Source organism: Strongylocentrotus purpuratus, unplaced genomic scaffold (genome assembly GCF_000002235.5).
Source record: "Strongylocentrotus purpuratus isolate Spur 01 unplaced genomic scaffold, Spur_5.0 spur5_scaffold_4, whole genome shotgun sequence".
Lineage (NCBI taxonomy): Eukaryota > Metazoa > Echinodermata > Echinoidea > Camarodonta > Strongylocentrotidae > Strongylocentrotus > Strongylocentrotus purpuratus.
The window spans coordinates 6,161,096-6,184,310 of NW_022145610.1; the positions used below are offsets into that span (position 1 = coordinate 6,161,096).

The following is a 23,215-nucleotide window of genomic DNA, read 5'->3' on the forward strand; positions in this document are numbered from 1 at the left end:
AGTGAAGGAAAGGCCGAGAAATAGTAAGCGGACGGCCAAAGTCAGAAAGGAGACATCAGTTGGCACTGTATAAACCATGCACTCCTTGTTCTTTGCTTTATCATAATAGACATTATTTCAGAGGTGTTTTTATTTGTATTTGAAGCGGTCAACCCTTAATATTTAATGAACCACGACCATGAGTTTGATTCTATATGAAAGAGATTTGAGTTATCTACATTTTGATACCAATTTCAATGACGTTTGGATTAATTAATATAAGTTCGAAGTCGCTGCCACACCACTACGTCCCGAAGCAGTGGAGCCGGGTGGCGACTTTGCGTTTTACACCCTGGCCTGGACCTTTTCCCAATAAATTTCAAGGAACCGACTGGGAAAAGTCTATCCATGACAAGATATTGCGCGCGCACGTAGCTCTTCTGCAATGCTCAACGTACGTCCTATATGTCCAGTGTCGCGGTACGCGGTACATGTACTTTTGTATCGAGACGTACGAGTGAGAGAAAAACATCGAATATAACAACAGAAGGAAATAGAGAAAAACAATAAATAATTAAAGAACAGAGAGGAAACAAAGAATGTCATAAGCAGAGAGAGAAAACAAAAACTAACTTGAAAGAAAGAGAGAAATTAGAGAAGGAATTAATCAAAGTAAGGAAAGAGAGAAACCAAATAATATTATGGTTTTTGTGGTTTAATTCCGCCTTCTTCATGCAGGGTTTCAATTTTTGACGTGTAGCCTACTTTCAAACCATTTGCTGATTCGGACCCCCCCCCCCCCCCCTAACACACATGTACACATATCGACACATACACAGACTACACTCGACATAATATGTGTAATGGTAATGTAATACATAAACTGTGATTTAAATATTGCACTCGTACCATTTTCTATTATTGTGGGATCACGTCTTTCATTTTTTAAATTCATGTCATTTGTTTCTAAGACCTAATTTCTCTAATTCTCTTGACCCCTCTCCCTTCATATTTGTTTTCTAAGACCTCCCCCCCCCCCCCCCTCATCTCTCTTCATATTTGTTTTCTAAGACCCATTTCTCCCCCGCCCCCCCCCCCCCCATCTCTATTCATATTTGTTTTCTAAGACCTCTCTCTCTCGACCCACTCTCTCTCTCGTATGTATTTCTCAGACCCCTCTTTCTTTCTCTCTCATTAACCCCCTCTTCATATTTGTTTCTAAGGCCTCTCTCTCTCTCTTCATATTTGTTTCTAAGACCCCCCCCCCTCTCTTTCTCATTTCTTGATATTTGTTTCTAAGACCTCTCTCTCTCTCTAGCTCTCAATTCATGATATTTGTTTCTAAGACCCCCTCTCTTTCTCACTTCTTGAATTCATATTTGTTTCTAAGACCTGTCTCTCTCTCCCTTTCTCTCTTTCTCATTTTAAATTCATGATATTTGTTTATAAGACCTCTCTTTCTCTCTTTTTCCATTCATCACTTTGTCTAGTGTAATGTACAGACACATAACATATAAAGGAAATTATACACCAGTTTTACATGAATTCATTTGCACTTTATTTACTGCTTTACATTCATATACTTTTTTTTTTCGTGAAGGTAATCTAATCCTTCAATGTCAGAGAAGTAATACAAAAGATACAGGAGTATGTGTATGCATAAATAGTTATATAAAGAAGAAATATGTAGTAAAAGTGAAAGCAAACAATAGTAGAAATTTGAACAGATAATTTGACAGTGTGTTAAGATTTAGATGCAAGAAATGACTATAAGAAATTTTTATTTGAAAATACATGCACATGTAGATAAAAAGAGATCTGAACATAGGCGGATTCATGGGCGCAGAGGTGTGCACCGCACTTTACTTTGGAGATAACGAACTGAATACACATAATAATGGATGATACGTGAAAATATTTTTCTTCAGCGAGTAACAATATTTCACGTATTTCGCGAAAATTGATCATCCAATATTATAATTATTATTTAGATACTCCACAGAGATATTGTGATTTATTCACCATTTTTTATAATATACTAGTACATGTACTTGTAAACTGCATCTTGGCAATTGAAGCTTGAAACGAGTGCAAATATGAAATTTCCCAAGCATTTATGTGGTGCTGGTGCACAACTAACATGAAAAGTTAAAAATGTTTGAATTTCAAGAAAACAGTAGGCCTACCGTAACACTAATATAATCATTTACCTGTACAAAGTCGAACATCTAGAATTTACATATCCCAATCCAAGTTGTTACTTGAAGTTATTGTGACGTTACAATTATTGAAAACGAAGTAGTTACTTGGATGGTGCAATTTCATATGGTGACGTCACGTTTAATAGCTGCATGCGCACAATCACTAATAATGGCGTGGCTTAAGAGGAAAAATAAAAAAGAGCAACATAGGTTTTATTGTTACTTCACGTTAGCTGAATGCACACAATCATGTATTGACCAATCATAATCTTGTGGGCGTGGCAGAATGTTCATTGCGTCCAATATTTTATGTTATTATGAATTCTCCATAGGCTTAGACGTTAAGAAATGAGATTTAATATTTTAGCTCTCTGAGACGACCGTGACGGACCTCCAAAAATATCGTTGCCTCTAAAACCCTAAATCTAAATAATAGACCTAATATATATAACAACATAACATATAATAATATTTCCTTTATCCCAAATTTTCAGGTCCCAGGAACCTCATCATTATTAAAGGTTTCCACTGGTGTAAATTTGGCAATACTCCCTCAAAGCTATGGATAAGTTTGTGTGTACAATGCTTTTCATATAAAGTTCATTGACTTTTTGACCTTTGAACTTTGTCGAATATGACCCATATTCGAACTCGACCCGAGTCTTCAAGAGATGCAAGTACCACTGGTGTGAATTTGGTGATACTACCTAAAGGCTATGGAAATTTATTGTGAGTACAACATAATTGTTGATGCCGACAATGACGTCGGAAAGAGTGACGTCTATATACATGTACGCAGGCAAGACAAAAACTATGTTTTACTATGGGTTTTGCCTAGAGATTGGCACATTGTGACCGCATGGTTCAGATTATGTGGTGCAGCTGCACGTTTTTTACGTGGAAGCTGCGATGACTGTGATGACTGTGATGACTGACCACCTTTGGCATAGCCATGTTCTTCAACTGTTGCCTGCTTGGTCGGACGTCCCGATGTCAAGTTTCTCCTCCCCCCAATCTTCACTCTTCTGCGAGCAATGGCTGTTGGCTGCACGCCAATGCTAGGTCCAGAAGTCTTAAGGATACCTACCTTGGGCTTAACCTTGCGCCTGGCAAGGTTGACGCCACTGTATCTCCCATACATTCTGATAGCAGATGTGAGACTGCTATCAGTCTTAAGCCTCCTATGAGACTGTAGCATAGCCTTAAAGGGCTCTGCAAATGTGGCAGGGTCCTGCTTAAGCTTCTCCTCCATCTCTAAGAACATGTTGTGGACTCTTTCCACAAGGTCATCAGATTGTGGAGCTGAAACAGACATAGAAAATGATGATTAAATGGCAACCCTGGTTGATTCTTTCAGAAATAATAATAATTAAAAAAACACTATGCAAAAATAAAAGTAGAGAATGTGTAGTTGATTTGGGGGAAACTCATACTTAAGGGTAAATCAGAAATGACTACACACCTTGAAAAACTGCCAACTGCTTAGATGAAAGTAATTATAAATATTAACCTTTTTACAATTTTATGGTAGAGAACTCTTCCGATTTCTTCCTATTTCTCTTGATATTACACATGTGTTAGGACACTTTAATACACAGTTAATGCACATGGGTAAATTTAGGTGACTGGGTATACACCAATTTGCATCAAAATACTAAAAGGCTTGCTTCACATAGCTACAACTTATATTGCCAAGACTGTAATTGACTTTAAAAATTACTTTGAAAATTATCCATACTCTAAAAATGGGATTTATAAATTTAACCATGTTTACTGGTAGAGTACACTTCAGATGACAGGCCTACTTATATCACAGTGAATTCTCAATACCCATATGAACTTAATCAGACTACATAATAATTAGATAAAGGTTTATAATTCAACTTACTGAAATGTGCTCGGATGTTATCCAAGCGATCCCTCGTAAATAATGGTTTAGTTGTAATACGGATGAAAGACAAAAAATGTGAAAAGAGTTAGGTCATGCACATGAATGAAAAACAGTGACAATATATCATGCACATTTCCGAATACTTGTCAGGCACCTTCAATCATTCTGCAGGCTCATAACAATCTGTAAATGGACAAGACTTCATGCTGGTAAGTAACACTAACATGTTAGAAACTTGATGTGTGCGACTTCATTCCAATATGCCTCTGCCTATGTTTAACTATTCACCCTGCCACACTCAACATCTTAATATGTTGATGACACAAAACACCAGATAATGACCTCTGTGACCCTTGACCTTTGACTTACGTACTCCAAAATCTAATCAGATCGTCTTCCTAATGGTGATACATACTATAATCAAGGTTGAAGTTCATGTCTCAAGTGGTTGTTGAGATATCATGATGACTGACAGATGGACAAATCCTAATGGGTCATTATAATGAAGATGATCAACAAATTATGAATTCAACGTCCATGATCAAACAGTCCACTCCCGATATAACGAGCACGGATACAACGAGATTTCGTTATAACGAGGCAATTCTCCAGGGCCCAATTTTAAAATATTCATGTATAAACCTATGTGGTCAGTATCTTTGATATAATGAGATTTCATTATAACGAGGTAATTGGTTTGGTCCCGAGCACCTCACTACAACGGGAGTGGACTGTAGCATGCAATAAAACACATGAGAAAATCTGGAACAATATAATAAGAGAACTGGAATATATTTTGGAAATTTTCTTGTATTATTTTTTTTATTTACGTTTGTCTTAAATTTTGGGATCAAGAAGATTCTCTCTAGCTTCCTTATTTTAATTGTTGATTTAACCAGAGCATTATGATCCAATAAGCATGTACCAAAATAATAATGGCCCTACATGTATATGTTACTCAACAACTTTCTGACCGTCGACATGTGATCTAGTTATCTCCCAAAATTAATGAGAATTTTGGCTCTCCGGCCTTCATTCATCCCATTTCAAATATTGAAAACATTCATTTATCCAGAGCTACATGTACCTGTTCGATTTGATTTACGCATTGGATGCACTACCTAAGGTAATAAATGGTTATTTAAAATAATAAAAACACGATTGACCAGCCTTTTTATATTAAAATATCAGAATATAAAATCCTATGAAACTTAAATGCATGTTCTCCTTTAGATAAAGTTTAGTTCTGGTCTTGAGATTGAAATGTGGAAGAACTGTCTCAAAGTGATTGGGAAAGGTTTATTATAATGCATCTAAGAATTGGTGTATGCTTTTGGTATCACCAAAATGATAAGAAATCAACTTGATTCTGCTAGGAGAGTCACATGCACTGCACACAGATATGCATGTATGTGGCTACACACAAATGTTCGGTCTGAACATTTGAGCTGCTTTTCTCTTATTATGAATGTGAGGTCATTTGAACAACAATCTTTTGTAGTGGATCTTTTTACTAATCTTCCTAAATAACATGAAAAGAATTTGAAAGCTCACAATAATTGTTTTTCACCTTTCCCACAACAGTAGCTTTTCTTCCCTTTTCCTTCTCTTCTCTCTCACTCTCAATCTCACCCTCACACCCCTCTTTCCGTTTCTATACCCCTTGATTTTACCACTCTCCCTACCCTTTTTATATTTCATTTAACCATGTTTATAGTTGTTTAAAGATACCTAGTTGTTTACAGAAATAGTTTTTGGTTTGGCAAACTCTTAGGGGTTCCAATTACAAGCTCTGCATCCAAGGGGTCCTAACCCTCTCTTTCAGAATATTGTATGTGTATTTATTGTTTTCATCATATGTTATTCTTTGTATGATTGATTGGTTTAAATAAATTGAACTTGAATTTGAAATTTAAAGCAAAACATATTTGCAATAAGCTGTGTTATACTTACATTGAGAGGAGCTGCTGCCATGAAGACGCCTGTCAAATGCATTATGGAAGTCCCTCTGAACACGTAGACTGTCAATACGAGCAAGTTGGGGATCCTGCATATCACCATGGCCATTGACCAGTGCTGTTTCTTGCAATCGTGGTTCTGCCACATCTTCTGCCATTGGCTCCACGGACTGAAGAGGGTCCATCCATCCAGACGGGACATTGTCATTACCTTGAATTCAATTGATAAATGGTCAAAAAAAATTCAAACATAATATTGATCATGTAGTGCTGGTTAAAGTAACACAAGAGAGGAAAATATATGACCAGGATGCGTACTCCTACATTGTCATATAATTGTTGATGCTGCGGCTGTAGGTGATCAAAGGTATTGTTGACTAATTTCAAGTTGAAATGTCATCAAAGTGATGTATAACTTTGTTAGGCCTTTCATTCATTTACAACATAAAATATAATAGTAAATATTAAATGATAGCAGAGCGTAGATCACTTTATACGTATAAGAAAATTTATTCAGTTTAATATTACTTACATCCAGTTGCAATTTTGAGTAACAATTCCCTTTCCTTGGCAGAAGTTGGGAGGAAGTTGCTTGATGCCACTTTGAAGTGTGTCACAATGGCCTCTTGATGTTTGCAGGCACCCCCAGTTATACCTTCATGGCATGTACAAACACCAACTGCCATGTCAATAGTGTAGTGACATTGTCGATCACTCTGACTGGTGACTTCGTAGGTGCTCTCCCCAGTCTGATTGTAACAATATAAGAAATAACACAAGGCATTAGCGATGTAGTGTCTCGCCCACTTGTGAAAATAACTAGAAATATCGCGATGTCCATTGCCATCCATGAGAATTGTAGGGCCTATCGCAAGCTGATTTTGAAATATGACCTTTGACCTCTCTATGTGACCTCCGACAGCACCGCAACATGATGTTACCCCTAGTGCATCTATCACCCAAGTTTGGTCGCCATTGGACTAACAGTTGTCAAGTTATGTGTCAAAACATTTGTGACGGACGGACGGACGGACGGACAGACGCCATTTGGATCCCTAAGTCTCGCCATCCACCTCCGGTGGGCGAGACAATAAAAGGAGAATTATAACGTCAGTGCTGGACAGGTAGTTCTTTCAAACTTAACATCCACATATCATGTTTAGTTAATACTATGTTATTGTTAATTTATTGTTGTTTTATCTTTGGGTCACTTCTTCCCCTTAATTTCTGAATAAGTATTAGTCAAATAAATAAATTAGTTGGTGCTTTATATTTAGGCATTACAGCACTACTGAAGTATTCAATTTTAAGATCAAATTGAATTTCCTTTTTGGATATTGTTTCACATGTACATCATCATTTACTAAATTTCCATCCATCTCCTCACAGATTAAATAAATAGAAATAAATTTACAAAGGTTTTTATTTACTTTGGAAATGTCATCTTTGCTGATCTTGGATCTGTTGTGGGTTTGGATATTCCACTTTAGTGGGCGCTGGTTGACAACTGACAGAAGTCTCCTCTGGTAGAATCCTTCAAACCTGCAGAGGATGAAGTCTAATAACTGAGGCACGTTGAATGCCTTGGAGCGTTGAAGGATGGAGTCTTTGAGGACCTTCATGGCGGCTTCGGCATAGTTATTTGTGTTGTTTGCCCGAATCCTCAGTCCAATTCTGAATGCCTGGGCCCACACTTGTCGTCTCTCATATAAGGAGTTGATATATGCTCTATATCCAGGGTACCTGGTCAACGAGAATCATCAAACATCGACTTTAAATTGCATTCAAAAGAAATGTTACTCCATACATTGTATGCTGCATTAACTGAGTTCTTCATATGTGGCCATGTGTTATGATTTGTTACGATTTTTTCAAATATCATATATCTCGGTAAAACAGACGGGTATTGTCATGAATTGGTGTCATTTGAAAGCTGAATAAAAGCTCTATCATACCTGTATGAGCTCATTAGCACTTGAAATCACGACACTGCACATCGTAGAATAATAATTCTTCTTCTTATCGGGTCACTACATTATATTAAACAACACTGGTCCAGTACTGGACACAGGACTTCGCTTTGGGGTTAAACCCTTCTACATGTAGGTCTGCAAGGGTACACATTTCTGTTAGGTGGGGGCATACCAGCAGGTGGTCCATGGTCTGCTCTTCCCCACATTCAGAAGAATAAATGAAAAGGGTGGAGGGGGGGGGGGGGGGGGGGGAGCGGTTCACATTAACTCCAAAGAAACTCCCTCTAACTACATGTATATATTTTCTGAAAGGAATTCAGTGCTGGCATCCACTCCGGAGCACAAATTAGGAAAAAAAAGTGATTCTATCGTATGCCATTTTTTTTATTCCTCAGGAAATTTCATTTTAGAAAATGTACATACTATTGTAGGGATAGAGTTAATACACAAGTTCAAAATGCATGGCCATATTCCCCTTTCCAAATCAAGTAACCCTATTACTGTCATAAATACATTGAATTATTAACCCCTGCACAAAACATTCCCTCGGGAGGTTGTACATTTTATGATACCATCCTTGAAGTCGTACTTGTTTCTACCAAACCTTTAAGAAGTACAGTCATTTTCACTTTATACCTGCAGAGGTATGTATATCCAACTTTGCTCTATTATTTCTTAAACTGGGGGAATAAATATATTTGAAATTCGATAATATTAGGTGCCCCATTTCAACAGCTGTAACGTACAACTGAGATGGTTCAGATGGACAAAATAAGGTACATGTACATTGAGTGCATGTCATACTTCATAAATAGCCTACTATTGAGACTGTATGCCTGGGCTCACCGTATAACAGCAGGATCACTGATGGCACTCTCAAAAGCTGCCTCAACAGCAGTGGCATCCTCAGCATAGACCATGTTCTTCACATGGAAGAACAGGCCCTGTCGATGGTGTTTTTGGATGCCATGTTTACTATCCCATAGCCACCGCCACACAGCCTGCAAGAGGTGAAACGAGCAGAGGAGAAGTACAGATTGGGGGAAAACAGCATGGAGGGCCTTCCTCTCTGCGGTGCAGTCATCAGTAATGAAGACTGCTGGCCCATCATTACCATTTCCCCCAAAGGCACCAGCTGGACAGATGGTCTGCAGCAGCTGCAACCCTTCAACGATGGTCCGCTCCTGCTCGTTCGACGTTATGATGACCCCCAGAGGCAGGCCACCCGAAGAGCTGTGTGTCAACAGCAGGAACACCCTGCTTCCGTGGCGGTCAACATTGCCTGCCAGAAAACAGCATAATGACAACCTAATTAATCAATCTGAAATTATTCCTATAGCCATGCAAAGACAACAAACGTTAATGGTGAATTTACCTTGAAGTGTAGTCTTGGAGACACCCCACACCAGGAGGGCGCTCATAAATCATAATTATTTGCGCCACCAGGTCCAAGGCATACACTCCACATGTCCCCCTTGGCCTCTCACTCTTGTAACTGGCACTCTTATACCCCATTCGGTGGGCTCTAACTCCGTGTCAGCAACGGAGCAGCTCCGTTGCTGAAACGGTGTGGTTGTTAGTGTGAATGCTCGGTCCCGTTATAAACTACAATGGACCAACACCATCTCGTCTCAACACCATTTCAACTAAACCACTGTTCGCCTAGCTCTTGCAACGGTGCTGCTCCGTTGCTGAAACAGAGGTCGTTCACTGTGAATGCGACCCGTTTCAGCTCCGTATTAAACCATGTGTGTTTGCTTATTGTTTGTACTTCCCATGCTACGTATTTCTGGGCATCGGGGTCACTCACGGGGTCATGAGCCAGACATAATGTGCTTTGTAACGGAGGCACCGATTTATACGCAGATAAAATTTACTCCGTTGCTGCAACGGAGTAACTGGTCTACTGTGAATGCATTTAAAACAGGGTTATGACGGTGTCGCCGCTCCGTTTTAGCACCGTTGAAAATTTGAAAGCCACTGTGAATGGGGTATTATACATACATGTATGTAAGGACATAAATATGAAATACCTGTCGAATCAAGGAACACAAGTTCGCTGCTGTGAGTCATTAAAGTGTGTACACGCTGCATCAGTGGAGTGCAAATTCCTATGATCAGCTCCCCAGTGCTGCTCCTAATCATCTTGGCACATGTCATCCCTGCTTCTTTGTTGTAATTAGCAATTACTTTCTCGTCAACAGCTGCGACCATATCTGCACCATCTGCAGGACCATAGGCCTTTCTGAAGATCTTGTGATAGAGTCTGCCAAAATTTAAGACGTTTAACAAACATTCATTTTTTTTCATTCATCGTGTCTTCAACCACATTTGGTCAATTCCAGCGTAACGGACATGACAGTCATACCAATTTTAATACAAAATTAACAGTTCCAAAACGCAATTCATTCATTTTATCATGCACATAACATTATCAGTGACATACAGAGCAAATTTTAAAGTATTTTACTGAATAGATAAAGAGAAAATTGATATTTAGTGAGTGTAACGGACATAACACGAAATAGCAAATGTTTTTTTACCTCCTGTGCACAGTTTGAAATTTCAGTGAACTTTGCAATGGAAATATAACTAAGTTTGGGTTTTAAATTGAATTCAAGATGACACTCTAAACACAACTACAGGTTTTTAAATAATTTGGTATTCCATTTTCTGTTTAGACTTCAAAACATAGCGTAACGGACATGACAGTTTTGTTAGGAGGTCATGTCACCCCTTTGTAATTGATTAAATATCTCATGGCCTTTGGACTATGGAAATGTATTCCTCTTCTTCCCTTTAGTGAAATTTATAGGAAAAAATATTAAACAAAGCCTGTGTAATTTGCATTTTAGTGAATTTTTTGTCTCCAGTCCAACATGTACAATTTCAATGATGGTTTGAGATCTCATGGAAAGCAGCGAAAAAAAAAATTTTTTTTTGTTGAAAGACCTGTATGATTTATGAACATCCATGGCAATAAGGTTAGTGACAAAGAATTTACGTTAGAGGCAGATATGTTTTTTTTCATGTCATGAACATTTTTGGTGGAATTTACCATTTCTAAAAAAAAAAAAAAAATAAAATAACAGGGAACGTTTAATGAATAATAAACTTACCGGTAACAAAAGTGCAAATCTGGGCAAATCGACCTGTCTGCACAGTTCATGACGTACTTGTCTGGATCCTGTATCTGTAGCTCCAATTCTAGAATGTTGAGTGCACTGGCTGGTGAGTTCCCATTCTTAAACAGCTCCTCAAGTTTTGCACAGGTCTCAGGACTCGCATCTCTGTACTTAAGTGCAGCAGGAATGGAGATAACATGGTTATGTTTCCATTCTAGCTTAACCAGTGTTGGATGTGTCTGGATATGGGGGTCTGAGTTTCTGTAATGATGGAATAGAAAACATGATGTACAAAAATGCATTGCAACAAAATATTATGCGAGCGACTGAAAAATTTACAATTCACATCGTTAAACTACCGGTATGATAAGGAGTACCGTATGAGGAAGTATTCAAATCTACATGTACACGTATACAATAAAGGGAAAGCCAATTTTCTTTAGGTCTACTTCATTCTATATCCTCAGGTCCAACATGACAGAATAATTCAATACTTCCATTTGAAAGAAAATGCACACTATGTGCTGATGGCCTTCTTAAAGGAAACCAAAACCCAAGGAGAGAATCAATCTTATAGGAAAGAGTAAAATGAGAGGAACATTTTTAAAAAAGTTTCATCAAAATCGGTTATAAAATAAGAGAGTTATGGAAGTTTGCAAAGTCTTGTTGTACTTTCTATGGGGATCCTCAAATTGATGCTGCCTCAAAATGGCTGATTTTGTGGACAACTCTCCATTCGTTTTGTACACAAATTTTCAGAATTCTTCCATTATCTTTCAAAGTGCGTCTCACCTCCTTCTGAGCTCAACATATGTCATGGGAAAATATATTTCACACCACATATGTCAAGGTCAGAAGGAGACAATAACAAATATGAGAAATAATGGGAAAAATCTGAAAATTTGTGTACAAAGTGAATGGAGAGTTGTCCACAAAATCAGCCATTTTGAAGCAGCGTTGCCAATTTGAGGATCCCCATAGAAAGTAAAACGAGACTTTTCGAACTTCCATAACTCTCTTATTTTATAACCGTTTTTGATGAAACTTTCTTTAAATTGCTCCTCTCATTTTACTCTTTCATATGAGATTGATTCTCTCCTTGGGTTTTGGTTTCCTCTAAATAGGTGATTGACAATTTATCGCTACTATATTCACATACTTGCTCTTCCTCCCGGATTGTGTCACTGTTCTCCTTACAGTGAGAGTAAGTTTAGCGCAGCACCCAGTGTCCTTGCTGTGACGAGATGTCCCTTCCTTAGCCCGTCTTTGCTGCCCATGATGACATCGATAGATCTTCTATTATCAATCATATACAATACGAAACTAAGATATGAATGAAATTTAGTCAGGACACCAAAGGAAGCAATTATAGAATGCTTGAAAAAGAGCTTCCAGGGGACTTAATCGTACATTGGTTAGGGTGCTGCAGCTGTAGGTAACCAAAGATATGAATATGAGTATAATTTCATAACACATATGAAAAAAAACTGCAAAAAAAGTGATGAAAAATGGGACATAGAAATAAGATCACCAAATTCTGTAACATCAGAATAAAATTACATTCAACCAAACTAATGCAAAACCATATAGAAACAAATTTACCAACACAACATGTAATAGTATATATCAGAGGTTTCTTCAATTGGGGTAATTTGTTTTTTTATCAGAAACAGCATTAAAAAAATTGCCTGCAATATTGTTTTGAGTTTTTACGGCGCCGTCAATATAAAATATGAATATTTACGTCATTCATGTTGAAGCAAGACAAGTCTTTATTTGCCAATTGAAAATGGTGGAAATCACATTTGCAGTTGTAGATCTAGACCCTCCTCCCCCCTACCACTACTAGTATTTTTTTTTTTTACTTTTACATGAAAATGTCTTGTCATTGGACAGTTTTGATTTTGATATGCAACAGAAAGAGGATTGCTAAACCAATACCTTGAAGAGCACATATTTCTTCGCTGTCGGGCAGGTTCTCATTACCCTCCATGTGGTGCTAGAAGACTCTGCAAACTCGCTCATCCATTTTTTTGCATCATCTTCTGCTTTGACATTTATCACCAGTGATGCTGTGAATCCAGATTCATCATGGCTCTCAAAGTTATTTACATGGTAATGGTATTCATGATCTTCATTATGGGTAGATCTAGGTAGAATTGCCTGCAAAACAAACAAACAAAACAAAAAACAATATTATTCCAAGATCTGTAGAGGGCAAGCTCTATACTATAACAGTTAGGCTAGGGCGTAGGGGGGCTAGATCAAGATCGCAATCTAACTGTTAGATACCGGTAGTAGGGGCCTTGCTTACTAGGTATAACACAGGCACAGCTAAAGTCGGGCAATTGCCACACACAGAACCATCTGTATGTCAGGCTGTGCTAGAAATGGCTGCATGCTGCCATCTTTTTTGCTGAAGAATAATCAACTGAATCGCGGGAAGAATAATCAACTGAATCAGGTACATATCTAAACCTACCTCAAAATAAAATAGGTTATTTTGGGACCATGCTTCAATCCTTGGGTGTTAAGTCTTAACAGATTGAATGTATGCACCTTTGCATGCAGGGGTTTAACTTAGATCTATCTTTAGTAGGAAATCCTCACTGTGCAGCAGGTCCCTGTAGGCTGTGCGACTACCCGTTCGAGGGGAGATGACAACAACAGACTCATCCCACTTCTATGCAGAACCCAATCGTACCAGCGCAGTTATCTACCCCAAACTATTACCAATTGGAACAATTTACCCATCGAAATAAAGAACCAAACATCTCATTCTGCCCTAAAGTTTCAAATAGCTCTTAGCAAAGAAGCATAGTCATGTCGCACAGCAGCAGCACCACTCTGGACGACGATGCTGAATAGCGATGTCCGGATATCATCCCGAGTAAATCCTGAGTAATTAACCTACGAGGTCAATTTTAATTGACCTTGCATAATTGCAGTTTGCACACACAATTCGCCCATGTGTATCGCAAACATCACTACTCGAACTAGATCTACAAGTGAATCCAGATCCAGCAGTTACCATGGTTACTGCAAACCTGAATAAACATGGAATGTTTTGCGAGCCTAATTCATTGCGTCACAGCCTTCAGGGAAACATCGACATGTGAGCTGATGAAGTAAAGTGACACCTACATTAACGCGAACTGAGTCCTAGCCTAGGCCCTAGGCTACGGAAAACATTGACAGTTAAAATTATTAACTGAAAAGTATTAACCATAGTCTAGATCTAGACCTAGTAGATCTAGATTCTATACGGTACGTAGATAGTAGAAGTAGTAAAGTTAGCTTTAGTAGACTTTATTGGAGAACTTGTTTAGCACAGGGCTAGATCTACTTGAATTTACTTCATATTCATAACTCCTAAGTTAACTCATGAACTGTATTAAGTTAGTAAGTTACACCTTAAGTTAGGCCCTCCTGCAGTCCTAGACTACATAACGTTAGATCTAACGTTATGTTTGTTTACATTGTTACTTATGCTTAGCTAGTCCAATTGACATTGCTGTTGTTAATGTTGACTGACATACAGTACTGACAGTGACAGTGACAATGTGACACTGTGCAGCGACTTACTTTAATAGTCTTACTCTTAGTTTTGCTAACTATGGATGCCTAACACTCAGTTACAGTTAATCGTACTCATATAACTACAATTCAAAACTGGATTTACAGTATTCATACCCGCAAAGGCGTCTGCATTGCCACTCCGTCATCATCCTCGATGAATTCCATCGTGCAGCAAGCTTCTTAACTTGTTGTTCTGAACTTGAAATCCTATATCTAGCTTCTCCCTTAATCTTCAGTATTGCAGCTGCGTACGGTGTGTATAAATGCTGCATCGACGTACGTCTGTACTGTGCATGTACGATTCGATTTGGAACTGGCGCGGCGCGCCCGATCGAGGAGCGTAGACTAGACTCATTCAAGCAGTTTCATTGCTATTTACCGGGAAAATGTCCAGGCCAGGGTGTAAAACGCAAAGTCGCAGCCGGGTGGGGAAATTGTTCAGGTACCTCTAAAGTGCCACTTTTTACATACGAAAAGTGCCCCTTTTTATCTATAAAAGGTGCCCGTTCTACATACGTATACATGCCTCTTACTAACCTTGATAAATGCCCCCTTCACCTATGATAATCGCCCCTATTCAAATCTGATAAGTGCCCCTTATTTTATTTGACACATGCCCCCTTTTTTTCTAATAAGTGCCCTTTTTCATTCCCCTTCTCATAAATGCCACTTCTGACACCCCTGATAGATGCCTCTAAAAAAATCTCATAGATGCCCCTTTTCATCTCCGATGAATGCCCTTATTTAAATGTAAGAGGTGTCCCCCTTTAATTCTGTAATAAGAGCCCATTTTAATCTCTGATAAGTGCCCCTTTTAATTTGACACGTTTTCCTTATCCTTTCTAATTAATGCCATTTCTCTTATGATAATTTCCCCTTTCCATTTTTAATAAGTGCCCTTTTCTGTTGTCATTAGTGCCTTTTTTCATCTCTGGTGAATACCCCTTATTATGTGCGGGAGGCGTTATTTTTTTTTCTGCGGCACAGATTGGGGTTAGGTGCGTGTTGAGCCTATGGGAAAGTTTAGGGTTAAGGTTAGGGTTAGGGTTAAATCAAGACCCCTTAAAAAAAAAAAGCCCCAATCTGTGCCGCAGAAAAAAATAACGCGTGCGGGAGGTGTCTCATTATCACTAATTATCATTAATTTCCCTCTTTACTTTGACATGTGCTCTTTTTCTTTTCTAATAAGTTTCCTTTTACTTTTGGATAGCCCACCTTTTCCTTCCCCATAAAATGTGCTCTTAATTTAAAGCAACTAATTAGGAGCAACTTTTTCTTTAATGTTGGTATCCCCCCCCCCACACACACACTTTTTTTTTTAAAAGCTTTTTTGCCTTTATTCAGATCTTCATAATTATACAAAATGATGAATAGGAACACAATTGTTCTTACAGTATAAACATACATGTAGTACATTGTCTCATACATTATAAACACAGACATATTTAAAAAATATTTTCCATTTGTATCCAAACTAATAAAGTACACATTCAAAACAAGTGTACAGAATGTGCTCCAATTCCTTTAAAAAGGAAAAGGTGACGATAATACTTGGATACATACAACATTATACAAAGGAACAATTTTTACAACATAATAAGCAAATAAATTAGTTCAATATAAATTAAGCAATCTTAATTAAACAAAGATTTTCTTATATAAACAAAAAGTTGAAGGTACTGCTTCATAATCCATGATAACACAATTTGGTATATTTACATATAATGATATGGTGCATTTTTCATTATAACTATATAAGGGTCTTGTATCAGTGGAGGTCTTTAACTATACCATTATTTAAAAAATAAAAATATAAAATATAAAAAACAAGCAAACACGATAGGAGATAAGTGTCCGAATCGATGAGAAAGTGAGGGAGTGAACAGGAAACAGGAATTACAATATATATACAATCGGTTCCCCTGCCTTAAGGGGTAAAATTTTCCCATTTTTGATAATGTATTGGCTGTTTGTCCTTTAATTTTGCTTTTTCATGTTCAACTTTTGTTGAGTTCTCTATAGCCTTACATATTTCTTTACTAGTTGGGAACTTTCCTTGGGAACACACACACACTTTGAAAGACGCTCTGGCGCCCCTTACTACGTCACACCGCCGAATTGACTCTTAACGGACAGATTTTGGGCCATTCTGACAATGTAATCCGTTGGTGGGTCTTTAGATTAGTCTGAGGCATTAATCAACATCTGCCACACTCGACCCAGGTGAAGTAAATGGGCACCGGCGATAGGGATTGATGAGGCTGCGGCGCCTGCGCCTTCATTAGAGCAGCTAGCTAGTCTGAGACGGGATAATAAGCTTTTGAGAACTCCGTAGAGACATCGATAAATACGTGATATGCGCTGCAGCAAGTAGCAGACAGAGGGTACGCACTTATATTAGGAAATGTCCTCCAAGTTAGAATTGCATGTTTTTTTTTCTTATGAAATTGTTGGTTAGGGTCTATTCAATCGGATGGTATTAAAAATTTCGACAATATTTTATGCTTGAATGAGCACTGGCTAATTTGGAAAAACTAGCAAAAATTGGTTTGCGCAAAAAAGAGTTTCCTTCTTGGATGGGATCAAAGTGCACACCTAGGAATTCGTTATTGCATGTGGTCCGTTAACTGTCAATAATTGATTTAAACATTGGTTTGATCTTTAACCCTATACGTTCATAGCTGGTGTACCACACCATGGTCACTGGCGTATCCAGACATTGATAAAGGAGAGGGGCGGCATTCTCCAGAGACAGGGGTTAAGGAAATGAGTCTGGGCAGTTCCTTTCTTGGACCTCCAAAGCAAATTTCACTCAGAGTTTTTATTGGTCATTCAGGGATAATCTACACTAGCTTCACCCAATGTTGAATACGTCATTGCCTCCACCACCATCACCGCCTCCTTATTGTAGGTGATGTATTTCCAGCTCAGATCATCTGCATCGGTACCCATTTTATCTGCGTACTGTTGGAATGATTGAATGCACGGACAGTAAAAATAAAATCCAAACATTTACATTTTTCCTCTTTAAATTTCTAATTCATATTAAAAATCACAAGACCCGAATTAGGAATTCAGACAAGGAAATATATTATAACTGACAAATGTTAAACATGTATGTGAAAGTATCTCCCCTGGACGGGAATGCGTAGAGAGTGATGCATATGGGGAGCTATTGGTTGACTTGGCTTATAATTTAATATTTATTTGTTTACATCCTACTCATTTTATACTAAAAATGTAATTCATCTACCGTACAAGCTGAGCATTGAGCTTTTATTTTCAAGATGTTCATTTTCCTGAGGCTACAGACGAGGGTGGGCGACGTTGAACCTGTGGTTGCGAAGAATAATTAATTGCAATAAATTAATTCAGTTAATTCATTCACCATATTCCAATATGCTGTATACATCATGCACTCTAAGGGGGGGGGGTACCCCCTCTTTTTGAACAACACTTGTCAGTTGGATTGGTTAGGTTACGTAACAATAGTAGCCCCAATTGTCTGTACTTTAATACAATGGGATAATTACCACATTATCTCCTTGGTCCCTTGGTGTTCTTAATAAACCCTTCAGAAGTTCGCTTTAGCTACATAATACTTACAACCTATTTGCATAGGTTTTTATCTGAAGCAGAGTTTGATTTGATGAGAAAATAATGAGAGAATTGTCGTGCGGATTGCACAATTGTGTTTTTGTAACATAATGTAAAGCATTATGATTAATGCAATACTAATCCATATACTTTCGCGAGATCTTTCAGTCCAACATCGGATCACGGATCATCGTTTCAAGAGCAAAAACAGGTAAGAAATTGCAATTTCGTTTGATTAAAAGTTTTCTTCTTTTTGCGGGCTACACGTGAAGATATTACCGTAAGATTATTGTATTACTATATTTGACATTATGTGATTATGACCATTGCCAAATTGTTGTGAAGTAATTGTGAAATTATTGAAAAATCGGTGAAATTCATGATGGAAGATGTTTTTATAAATTCAGTCCCTTCATATATTTGGAGTCATGCACATACCAACATTAAACTGTAAAAACGTCCGATTATGTCATGAATGAGCTCATCTAGGCCATTTATTATCAAACAATTCATCGATGAGAAGCGTGGGCCGGTGCGTGAGCTTAAGATAACAACTGATATAGACGACCTACCTTCGCCGTGCTCGTGGCATTTGGTTAGAATTTATGAAGCTACATACAATATGAATACTGCATAATACAAAATTCTTTAATAAGATAAATTATTGTATCTACCTGAATTGTTTTCTTCATCGTAACATCAAAATTGTACTCAAACACCAGGCTTGTTTTATGTTAACATTAAACAAACTTCAAGGCCCAGCTGTTTCATCAAATTTATTAACTATAACAAGATACAAAAGGTACTGAAATTCTTTCATGTGATACGCTTACAATTGTCGTAAGATCGGACAAGTAGTATAGCTCAGGCGCGTACGCAGGATTTTTTTTCAAGGGGGGGTTTTAACATTTTTAAGTCGGGCCGAAATTTTCGCAACGACTCAGCCTGCCGCTGAATAAGAGGGGGGGGGGGGAGGGTAAGAGGACAAAAAACAAATTACCAAAGGGAGGGGGGGGGGGTTCCGCAAAAATACACATATAAAAAATACCAAAGGGGGGGGGTTAACCCCCCAAACCTCCCCCCCCCCCCCTGTGTACGCGCCTGGTATAGCTTACCCGACCTAAAACAAGTAATGTATGCACTTTGCCTTCTGACTATTGAAATACAATTACTTGTAACACGTTAATGGCATGGTGCATTTGACAAATTAAAAGAGAATGAAACTCAACAAAAACTGATAATTAATAAATGTTCAAAATGTTCAGCCAGTTAAAAATTGATTGGAGGACTTGTGATTGATTTGGATCAGTCGCAACTCTTTACAAGACGGAACCCAGGTTAAAGGATATTCTTTTATCGCATACTGTGACATGATATTTTGTTCAGCTGTTTGGAACACTTGAGCAGTTTCTTTACAAGACGGAGCCCAGGTTAAAGAATATTCTTTTATCGCATATACTGTGACACGATATTTTGTTCAGCCGTTAGGAACACTTCGCGGAGCAGAATTAGGCATGAATAAATAAGTTGTTGCCTGGTCTGACAAACCTCCCATGGGAGAATGGCTAGACATGAAACTGAAACTTTGGAGACACTCTTTTCTTTGCTAAGTAATGAAACAGGAGTAATTTTGAGATATTTTTTTAAACTGGCTGATAATAATGAATATGATTATCTGCTAATGGTTGTTGGGTTTAATTTCCTTTAAAGACGTATGCACATGGGCGTAAATCCTTACGTAATACCTATTGCTCAGGGGGATGAATGAATAGATCATCCCCCCCTGAACGATAGGTATTACGTAAGGATTTACGCCATGCGTATGCATTGAATTACTAATAAAAAGTGGCCTACTGCAATCCGACAAATAGCGTGCCATCTGTTTTTTTTTTGGGGGGGGAAGCTTATGCATACCTCGTTATGTGTAACTATATTGTCGTTTGCAGTTAGCATGATTAAATTGAAGTTTAATCCTAAGTTTCATCTTATTATTCGTGTACTTGGAACGTGATATAGAGCTGTAAATCGGGTCGTTATATGATGAATTTAATACACGAGAGCAGTTGGTATACTCAGGTGTCCTCTAATATTTGCTATTTCGTTGGAACAACGAATTTATTGCTCTGGGCAATAAATTGGGTTTAAATCCTGTCTGCACTACCTCCCTGCATGATCACTGACAGGCAGGCGCGTACGCAGGGGGGAGGGGGGGGGTTAACCCCCCTTGAGATGTTTGTATGTATGTTTTGTGTATGTTTTTCTCCCCGCTAATTCAGCGGCTGGCTGAGTCGTTGCGATTTTTGGGGGGCCACCGAAAAAGAAAAAGAAAAGGTCACTGGACAGGTGGCTATCTCATCAATTCAGCCCTCAGTTAACATAAGATGAGAGGATCATGGGGAACCAATGGTCACCGATTAGGCATTGTTTAATATAGAGAGGGAGCAAGTAGCTACAAGTAGTGCAGTAGGCCTTTAAAAGGAAGGTTTAGGGTTCGGATAAGGGTTTTTGTTCGGTTCGGGTTAGTGTAGAGAATATACCGGTTTACCGGTTTACCGGTTTACAAAGGGTGTTCTTGACAACCTGAAAGCTTGTCCGAGGCTTGACCGACATAGTAGGGACTTTTAGATTTGCGTGGACTGATACGTGTGACGTCCATTCAAGGCAGTGTATTAAAAGGACGTCGATCGTAGCAATCCCCATTGCCTTCGTGCGAATCTAAAAGTCCCTAATAACATGTATTGTGGTTCATTCAATAATAACAGGTTAATGGAATAACTCGTCATAGAGGTCCGTGGGAGAGAAATATCGATAAATTTTACTATGTTATTAAAACTGTCAATTAACGCAAGTACCTGTACATGTATTGTCGCAGAAGCGTTTGCCATACATCCGTGTACATGATTATACATAATATTATTGTGTTATCATCTATAGAGAATTAGATAATTATAGATTATGGAAAAGGTCTAACACATCAACAGTAAGTTAGGTGCTCTTGTGTGGGAAATTTGCGTGAGGTTCATGTATTATCCGTCAATTCAAATAAAATAGTTAATTTATTACTCATTATTATTCTCTTCTTCAGGTTGATGACCACGGTTTCTCCCGTTCAACTCGCATCTAAATGCAATTGTGTTTGTAATGATGGCGAATTACACATCGTTTCGAAAGGTGAAACAGCCTGATAATGGACAAAATGTGGAAACAGATTATTATCATGAAACCCAGGATCATCAAAGTGATATTTATTATACGGTGTCATTGCAAGAAGATAAATGCTGGAGGGAAATTGATCGACAAGGATATGTCGGACAAGACAGGGGAATGAATTTCGAGACATTATTGAATGGTTTCAACAAAGCCATTATTCCGCCATGGAAATCATCATTGAAAGTATTATACAGAAACCGTGGCGTACTCTGGGCCATTTTTTGCATCTTGAATGCATCATTCTGTTCCCTTTGTGTGAAGCTATTGGCTGGAATCGTCCCTCCCAGTCAACTCCTCTTCTTCCGAGGTATCTTCCAGATTCTCTTTACCGCACCGTACATCGTCCGTTACAGACTACCGATGCGATATCCGCCAAAAATGGTTCTTCTGATTCTGGCACGAGGGATAATCGGAACTTTCCTATCGTTTATGTGTTACTATTCCTACCAAGCAATCCCGGTGGCCACAGCTAAAGCTCTGATATACAGCTCTCCATTTTTCGTAGCCATCTTCGCAGGACTGTGTCTCAAGGAGCACTGTTCACTATGGACGACCTTCTTCTCTTTACTAACAGTGATATCCGTAGTCCTAGTTGTCCAACCACCATTCATATTTGGAAGCAGTGGCGACGGCGAGACCTCGATTGTCGGATTGATGTGTGCCGTCGTTGGCGCCGTCACCATGGCCGCCAACGTCATCGTCCTGCGCTACATGCAGATGCTTAGAATCCACGCCCAGGTCATCATTTTCGTGTACGGTTTCATCGCCGCCATCTGCAGCGCGATCTTTCAAACTACCGGCCTTGAGAAGTGGACAAACCCAGGATGCGGTTTAGAGCGCCTGATCATAATCGTGATGTGTTTGACAGGGTTTCTTGAGCAGGTATCAGGCACTCTAGCTCTTAAAACCCAAAAGGCATCGGTGATCTCCATTATTCGTGGGAACGATGTCATTGTCTCTTTCATCTTCGAGTTATTGATCTTCGACATGTCACCTGGAGCATGGACCATAGTGGGTGTCTTTGGAGTTGTAGGGAGTGCGATCGGTATGACAGTTTCATCACACTTTGCAAGCAAAAGAGACAAGGAGAAAGAGATGAAACATAAAATTCAAGATGATCTTACTTAGCCGGGTGATCTTATTCTCGAAAGTATTCTTTGGATTTGTGCTCTTTACCACTTTAAATCTTGTTGATGGTTCCATCAGGTTCGTAGGGAACATTAAAAGCTCCTCTTAATTTCAAGACGGTCAAATAAAATGTTAAGTAATAATGGCGATTGTAATGTCTGTGATGATGATAATGATGATAAAGATAATGATAATGACACTAATAATCTTAATTGTGATGACATCAATAATGCTGTTGATGATGATAAGGTTGGTGGTGATGATACCACTACTGATACTACTGATACGGGTAAAGAAGTATAGGAGCAGATAGTATCTTGAAGGAGACATTAAAGACATTAATTTGATAATATATATATATATAATTATCCAACTTCGCAGGAATAATTTCCTCGCATGAAATGGATGCCTTTTAAGAAACGAGTTAAATACTTACCTGTGTATTTGCTTTTAAATGATTTATCAGCAGACTATACAAACTTATACAAAAATACATAATATTAGCACCTGGCAATGTGCCAATCACGATCTTCCTATAAGTAAATTTCATGCCGAATATAAAAATGCCATATGT

The 23,215-nt window shown here is 38.4% G+C and overlaps 3 protein-coding genes across 4 annotated transcripts; 1 reads left to right on the top strand and 2 right to left on the bottom strand.

Moving 5' to 3' along the window:
• Positions 1–1,513: 1,513 nt before the first annotated feature.
• LOC115929281 lies at positions 1,514–9,517 on the bottom strand. Its single transcript, XM_030997981.1, has 6 exons — positions 9,378–9,517; positions 8,849–9,310; positions 7,460–7,772; positions 6,562–6,778; positions 4,069–6,240; positions 1,514–3,482 (listed from the first exon to the last, which is right to left on the bottom strand). Exons 1-5 carry the CDS (start codon positions 9,515–9,517, stop codon positions 5,984–5,986), a joined length of 1,389 nt encoding a protein of 462 aa, XP_030853841.1. The 3' UTR covers positions 1,514–3,482; positions 4,069–5,983.
• A 436-nt stretch (positions 9,518–9,953) lies between these two features.
• Positions 9,954–15,021, bottom strand: LOC115918168. Of its 2 annotated transcripts, XM_030997569.1 has the most exons (5): positions 14,821–15,021; positions 13,069–13,290; positions 12,287–12,423; positions 11,122–11,388; positions 9,954–10,268 (listed from the first exon to the last, which is right to left on the bottom strand). In XM_030997569.1, exons 1-5 carry the CDS (start codon positions 14,869–14,871, stop codon positions 9,956–9,958), a joined length of 990 nt encoding a protein of 329 aa, XP_030853429.1. In that variant the 5' UTR covers positions 14,872–15,021; the 3' UTR covers positions 9,954–9,955. The 2 variants fall into 2 exon arrangements, with proteins under 2 accessions (XP_030853429.1, XP_030853430.1); XM_030997570.1 differs by lacking the exon at positions 9,954–10,268 and having other exon boundaries at positions 10,936–11,388.
• Positions 15,022–21,447: 6,426 nt separating this feature from the next.
• On the top strand, positions 21,448–22,832 carry LOC115929282 (solute carrier family 35 member G1-like). Its single transcript, XM_030997982.1, has one exon. The coding sequence runs from the start codon at positions 21,448–21,450 to the stop codon at positions 22,639–22,641; it is 1,194 nt and encodes a 397-aa protein (XP_030853842.1). The 3' UTR covers positions 22,642–22,832.
• The last annotated feature ends 383 nt before the right edge of the window (positions 22,833–23,215 follow it).

What these genes read in the sequence shown, in the direction of transcription:
- LOC115929281 (XM_030997981.1), bottom strand. Translation starts at nt 9,517, where the DNA reads ATGGGGTATAAGAGTGCCAGTTACAAGAGTGAGAGGCCAAGGGGGACA. An exon ending in CTCCAAGACTACACTTCAAG is followed by an intron (nt 9,311 to 9,377) that starts GTAAATTCACCA and finishes TTGATTAATTAG; the next exon opens with GTTGTCATTATGCTGTTTTC. An exon ending in GCAAAGATGACATTTCCAAA is followed by an intron (nt 6,779 to 7,459) that starts GTAAATAAAAAC and finishes TGTTACAATCAG; the next exon opens with ACTGGGGAGAGCACCTACGA.
- LOC115918168 (XM_030997569.1), bottom strand. Translation starts at nt 14,871, where the DNA reads ATGGAATTCATCGAGGATGATGACGGAGTGGCAATGCAGACGCCTTTG. An exon ending in CAATGCAGACGCCTTTGCGG is followed by an intron (nt 13,291 to 14,820) that starts GTATGAATACTG and finishes TTTGTTTTGCAG; the next exon opens with GCAATTCTACCTAGATCTAC. An exon ending in CAATCCGGGAGGAAGAGCAA is followed by an intron (nt 11,389 to 12,286) that starts GTATGTGAATAT and finishes CCATCATTACAG; the next exon opens with AAACTCAGACCCCCATATCC.
- LOC115929282 (XM_030997982.1), top strand. Translation starts at nt 21,448, where the DNA reads ATGGCGAATTACACATCGTTTCGAAAGGTGAAACAGCCTGATAATGGA.